General features: G+C 42.4%; 1 protein-coding gene across 4 annotated transcripts; it reads left to right on the forward strand.

Annotated features, from left to right (window-relative positions):
* The first annotated feature begins 41 nt into the window (after positions 1-41).
* Positions 42-6,571, forward strand: nr2c1 (nuclear receptor subfamily 2, group C, member 1). Of its 4 annotated transcripts, none has more exons than XM_076733124.1 (14): positions 42-171; positions 1,887-2,021; positions 2,273-2,509; positions 2,666-2,744; positions 2,839-3,018; positions 3,110-3,260; positions 3,482-3,578; positions 3,747-3,934; positions 4,303-4,456; positions 4,590-4,711; positions 4,842-4,984; positions 5,211-5,348; positions 5,453-5,558; positions 5,676-6,571. In XM_076733124.1, the coding sequence occupies exons 2-14, from the start codon at positions 1,950-1,952 to the stop codon at positions 5,845-5,847; spliced, it is 1,839 nt and encodes a 612-aa protein (XP_076589239.1). In that variant the 5' UTR covers positions 42-171; positions 1,887-1,949; the 3' UTR covers positions 5,848-6,571. The 4 variants fall into 4 exon arrangements, with proteins under 4 accessions (XP_076589239.1, XP_076589242.1, XP_076589240.1 ...); XM_076733127.1 differs by having other exon boundaries at positions 59-171; positions 3,750-3,934; XM_076733125.1 differs by lacking the exon at positions 42-171 and adding an exon at positions 234-368.
* The last annotated feature ends 285 nt before the right edge of the window (positions 6,572-6,856 follow it).

Raw genomic sequence — 6,856 nt, forward strand, 5'->3', positions numbered from 1 at the left:
ACACACACCAGGGAAGCCATGAAGTCCGGCAAACCAACTGCGCATGCGCACAACTCTTTTATTGATGAAAAAAGGTCACGAACTCTGACCCTCCCACCAACTGCAGCAAAACAGTTAAAATATTAATTTATTGAGGAGTGTACACCATCTGACCTAACATTTTCTTCACAGGTAAGAAATGTTAACTAATGTGAGCGCATGAGAGGTTTGTGAAAGAGACACGAAGGGCCAGTAACGTTAACACAGGAAGGGAGGGAGTGTTCAGTGGGTCTACAGCAGGGAGGCAGCCATTAGCTACCAGCTAGCAAACAGCTAACCTAGCACGTTAGCACTGTCGTCCGGAGCCCAGCGCAAATTAAAAATCGCAAGTATGCAATAATGCTGTTGTGTGTATTCGATTGCATAGCAGATTCGTTGACAAACTTCACATGCCTACGTGTAGCTGTGACAAGCGATTCGGCAACAATAGTACTGTTCACGGAAACGCTACTTAGCCGGCAGGCTTAGCCGTATTAGCTAACCTTGTTACCGTTAGTTGACATTAGCTGCTGTCCTAGCTTTGCTAACTAGTCTCCATAAACTAACCAGCCACATCATTCATTTAACTCTGAAGGTGACAGCGGCGTGTCGTACTGTTAAATCATCAGCTATCTCGTTAATTGCTGAGTAATGTGGAAGTCCGGTGCAAAAAATTAATGACAGTTTTGCCTAGTTGTCAAAACCGTAGTCCCGCCATTGACGCTGCGATTCGCATCGTGGGCCCTGAACCCTAGCGTGCTTTAACCCTTCAATGTTGACCTTTCACCCACAGGAAAAGAAATACCTTTATCTTCCGTATCGATTTTAAATAGTGGGCTGTCAAGAGCTTGTTTATGTTGCTGCTACGGCTTTACCGCTCAGTCCTTGTCACTTTACAGTGATTACAAGCTGTTTTTGTACAATCAGGCCACCAATAGTACAGTTTCGAGCTAACGCAGGCTAACGCTAGATTCGTTAGAACAGGCCACAAACTAACAGTTTGTGACACGCTATGAAATAGATCAGATGTTTGTAGTTTACCAGTTGGTTCGTAACAGATCCTTTCAAGACAAATTTGACTTGGTTTGCTCTTAACTGTGCTCAGAAACACTGATCAAGCATTAGACACATCTTCCAGCTAACGGGAGAGGTAAATTAGTAAACGTTAGGGATAGGAGTAGTTGTAATGTTAACATTAGTTAGACTTACAGGCTCTTAGTGGTCATCTCAATAACAGCTCTGAGCTATGGTACAGTGTGTTATATTGGAAATGATTTTAGTCCGAGCTCCGGGTCTCTTCACACACATCAGTATTATTACAACAGAATTGGAGCTACACACGTGGTCAAAGTTTAATGAAATGTTCCATGGGAGCTTAATTCAACACAAACCTCAAACATATATTGAAGGATAAGGCTGGTGATATTCTGTGTTTTTCTTCTTGTCAACAAATCCCCATGAAATGACAAAAAGTTTTAGTTTTAGACAATCCAACACTGGTTATAGATACTAACCAGTGCCCCAGTTGTGTGCAAATCTGCGTAAAAACAGTCCCCAGCAAAATCATTATTTGCTGCTTTTAAATACTTGTGACAACCTACAATGCCAAGCTGTTATGGGAAATTGCTTGACCTTTAAACAATGTATCTATTTCTTTGTGACCATTTTCTAAAGATTCAGTAGGATATAATGGGCTTGGGCCTGAATGTCACAGACAGGACAGGGAAGTCGGAAGGTACTGAGAATTATTGTTCATGGGATTTGATGACAGTAGGGAAAAAAAAGTAAAGTCAGTCCGATCTTCAAAGGTACTCCACCCAATCCAGTGTTTGCTTTAATAAAATGTTAAATACAACATATTTCTACAGGTGTGCGTGCCTCATGGGGCACTAATGTGAAGAGCAGTGGAAGAAGGTGTGTGAAGTAACAGAATGGATGGACAGACCCAGAGGATTCAACTTGTGTCAGCGGACAGCAGTATGGCATTAGGACACAGAATCCAGGTGATGTGGCAGCGTGTTCACAGCTAGAGACTGTTACACTATTTACATTTTTTGTGAATAAACACATTTGCACAATTTGCACATAATTGCAAAGAATAGCTGAATAGTTTAATTTAATCTTAAAATTTGTACGATTGCTCCTTAGTAGTCAAATGATAAACACTGTTTTGTGTTTTTTATTTAGCTTAACTTCTCCCACAATCTGCATGCACAGCCAGTACTCATGTTTTATTTGTTTTTATTTCTAATAGATTGTAACTGATCAGCAGACTGGCCAGAAGATCCAGATCGTCACAGCACTTGAGCCATCTTCCCCTGGAAAACAGCAGTTTATCTTAGCAAATGCTGACTATTCCCCTGGTGGGAAGGTGATCCTGGCCAAGCAGGAAGGTGCACCCAACAACAAGGTCATCCTCGCCTCTTCAGACAGCTCTGGGGTTAACCAGCTGTTGTTTGCCTCCTCTGAACTGGCTGGGCAGCAGATTCAGGTATTGCCGGAGGATATTAGTGACCTCTTTCAGCCAGTTTTGATAAACAAATTACTGAAAGGTCTTATGACTGAAGCATGAACATGTTTAGTCAGTCTAGACTTATTGCAGTGTTTGCTGTATTAAATTACTCCATTGTCTCCGGTTGTTTGTCAGTTTGTGACTGAAGGCTCAGACCAGTCTATTGTGAAGCCGGTTGTGGAATACTGCGTTGTCTGTGGGGATAAGGCTTCAGGTAGGAAATGAAATTAATTCGATTTAACATTATTCATTTTGCATTAACACACATGTACAATTTATTGCCAACCATCAAGTCTTTCATCTCTCAGGGCGTCATTACGGAGCTGTCAGCTGTGAGGGCTGTAAGGGCTTCTTCAAACGCAGCATTAGAAAGAACCTAGTGTACACATGCAGGGGCTCTGGAGAGTGTGCCATCAACAAGCTCCACCGAAACCGCTGCCAGTACTGTCGACTGCAGCGCTGCATAGCTCTGGGCATGAAACAGGATTGTAAGAGACTCTAATAACCTATATAAACAGTCGTGGATATGTTGTTTCGGACTCACATTAATAAGGTGTGATGCCTGTGTTTTGTCTTTAGCTGTGCAGTGTGAGAGGAAGCCTGTTGAGGTGACCACCCGTGAGAAATCTCTCAACTGTGCAGCCTCCACTGAGAAAATTTACATCCGCAAGAACCTGTGTAGCCCCCTGGCTGCCACACCAACCTTTGTGTCTGACAAGGAAACTGCCAGGTACAGCCAATTATTAGAATACAGTACAGTCTAATATGATACAATAAATTGCACTGATCTAAACAGTATTTTTGTATGATACACGTGTGACATTGCATTGGAACGGATTAAATCAGATTGTGCACATGTTCAAAATAAACTGCTAAGAGTTTGAGTTTACATTATAGTACATGTTTCCTTATCACATAATGTAATTTGAAATATTAAATCTCTCACTTCAGGTCTACAAGTTTGCTTGAGTCAAGCATGTTGCTCAACATCCAACAACCCTTCTCCAAGCTGGAAAACACCATCCTGATTCCAGCATCCCCTGACAAGGTAACGCTGATGTAGCCACATGACAGTACATTTGACTTAAGTCTGACATGCTATTACTATATCCTTCTTCTTTATGGAAGTAGTTCAATGGTGGGCACAAGCGACAATGCAGTGCAAGCAAATTCAGTCTTCTGTGTTTATGAAACATGCTTGATAATGACTGTTCAGCAGGATGACCCATCTCAAGGTGACCTCGGCACGCTGGCAAATGTAGTGACATCCCTCGCCCACCTCAACAAGACCAGGGAGGCAAGTGACAGTGGCAATGACATGATGGGAGATGAAACGCTTAGCAACGGGGACAGCTCCATGACAGACATCCAAGGAGATGAGCAAACTGCAAGTGATATCACTCGGTGAGGGAGATGTCATAAAGAATCAAGTGACTTTGACACTGACCAGTAGTTGTTTGTGAATAAATTGATCTATATACAGGAGATCTGCAGGAGCACGAGACAAACCAAGGGGCTGTGTCTTTATGGTTGTCACAAAGCTTTAATACAATTTCCTGTAGGGCCATGTGGTTTCTGACTCCGCTCGTATGGACTTAATTAGATTCACCCCTAGTTAATCAAAAATGTACCGTATGCCAAGGGTGCACTGCAGTGCTTTGAGCTCTATGCTGTATTTTCTGTCTGTTTGAGCTGCATTATATGAAATGTCTAAATCAGAATGTGGATCTTTTAATGTGAACTGTTTGTCTTTATATTTTGCACATTATTAGAGCTTTTGACACCCTGGCCAAAGTCCTACACCCTGGTGATGGCACAGAAGCAGAGTCCTTGGAGACCACAATGCAGCTGATGTCAGGGGACCAGTCGGGTCCCGTGGTGGAGTTGGAAGGACCTCTGCTCTCTGACAGCCATATCCCTTTCAAGGTAAATGTGACCGCTGACCTCGATCCTTGGGATGAAATCCAAAACCCCTGCTTATGTTTTACTGAGTCGCACATTTTTCAGATAAACACTGCAGTCATGTTTTCTCCCTCAACTCTGTAATTTGTTCTTGCAGCTTATGATGCCTTTGCCTGTGCCAGAGTACCTCAATGTCAACTACATCTGTGAGTCAGCTTCGCGGCTACTTTTCCTCTCTATGCACTGGGCACGCTCCATTCCTGCCTTTCAAACCCTTGGGTGAGCCATTGTCGCAAGATTTTTCACTGTTTCATAAATACAGCTATCAGACTGTGTCATTACATGTCATTTGCAAAATGGCAGCTGTAATACCGTAATACATTTCAATTGATCTAATTTTATTTCGCAGTGGTCAGGACAATGACATTAACTTGATGAAAGCCTGCTGGAATGAACTGTTTGCCCTGGGTCTGGCACAGTGCTCCAACGTTATGAATGTTGGTACCATCCTAAGTGCCATTATCAACCATCTGCAGACCAGCTTACAGGAAGGTAGGAGGGCTCTGCTGCTGCTTGCCGGCAAGATTTAACGTTGAATACAATACAGACAAGAGGATTACAATGTTTTTCTGTGTGATACAAAAGGGAAACCAAGATATGCCCTGCAAACCTGCCGTGTTTACATTTGCGACACTGTTTGTCTTGAATTTGCTAAGAGCTACACTCGTGCTCGGCCCCATGCATCCTTCACTCCTCTGAACCTTTTTGTCTCCTGCAGACAAGCTGTCCCCAGATCGAGTAAAACTGGTCATGGAGCACATCTGGAGGATGCAGGAGTTCTGTAACAGCATGACCAAGCTGTCCCCAGACTCTTATGAATATGCCTACCTCAAAGCCATCGTTCTCTTTAGTCCCGGTGCGCACAGCTGGCTAATTTACAAAATGAAAACGACATACAGAACCCTTAGAGGGAAATCCTGAAAAATGTCTGACTGTGAGCATATGTTGTTTTTGTACCAGATCACCCCGGCATAGATAATACTCCACAGATAGAACGGTTTCAGGAGAAGGCCTACATGGAGCTGCAGGACTACGTAACCAGTACCTACCCAGAAGACTCCTATCGGTCAGTAGGCTTTGCTTCTGCTTTATATTTAGCAAGACAGATTCATGACAGTAACATAGATGTACTCGATACGGTTTGTTTCAAATTAATGCCTCCTTTCTCCCTCGTTGCTCTCAGGTTATCCAAGCTGTTGCTGCGTCTTCCTGCCCTCAGGTTGATAAGTGCAGCTGTCACCGAGGAGCTGTTTTTCGCTGGCCTCATTGGCAACGTGCAGATTGACAGCATCATCCCGTACATCCTCAAAATGGAGTCCACCGATTACAATAGCCAGACGGCCTCTGGGGTGTGACACGCTGTGCCATTTGTAATTGGAACATTGGACTGTGAAAAGTCGACAGCCAGTCAGAGTGCTCCGCAGAACGATCACTAAGTGGTCATAACGTACTGTATTTATGACACAGCATCCTATGGGAAGTCTGTTTTCACTCTTACCTTGCTCCTTCTTCTGACTCCTCAGTAACCAGTCAGTAGAGCACAACTCACAAAGAGGACGATTAAAATCAACTCCAGGCCCATTCAGGAATGAACCCTTGAAACCTGCATAGTAGATTGCGCTTTTTATTGTACATAGTATTTTATGCGTCATCGTCTCCAGGCCGTTCCTTTTTCTTCAGATTTTGTTTGTATTTTGAAGGAATCAGAACGGTGTGTTTTTCACCACTTTCCTACATGGTCTTGCTTTTTTTTTTATTTTCTAATAATTTCAAGGAAAAAAATACGTGTCAATGTGAATCGATTTGTGAGATGTTGTTTTTGCTAAAGGTTATAACCTTTATTTCTTATTCGTTTGCCAATCCAAAGGATCGGGCAGCAACCCTTGTCAAATGTTTGACATCATCATCATGTGGATCTGAAGTAATTGTGTACATAGATTTGTGTATAGAATGCACCAAGAAGGCGACAATGGGCAGCACTTGGTAATTCATGGATCCATCTTATGGACAAATTAATGCGGACAGAAAATGATGGTCAAGGTATTTGAAAATAAAAACATCTTTCAGTCATGTTTCTCGAATTATTTGCAGAAGATTTCATTTTGATTGACAGTATCAGTTCCAATCTTTCAGTTTGCCTTCATTTTATCTCAGCAGTACATTAAGGTAGAGATACAGTCGAGTAAAAAACATTGACAGAAGATCCTGGAGAGCAAGAGACAGGAATAGGAAGCATGGTTATAACGGCAATAAAAAGCCAAATCAATAAAATAATGAAACCTTTGGGATAAATTAAGCAATTGTAATTTAAAGCAGACAAATCAAGTTAACACGAACAGCTAGAAGTTATCAGATGAGGCTAAA

The sequence above is a fragment of the Chaetodon auriga genome, chromosome 6, assembly GCF_051107435.1.
Source record: "Chaetodon auriga isolate fChaAug3 chromosome 6, fChaAug3.hap1, whole genome shotgun sequence".
NCBI lineage: Eukaryota > Metazoa > Chordata > Actinopteri > Chaetodontiformes > Chaetodontidae > Chaetodon > Chaetodon auriga.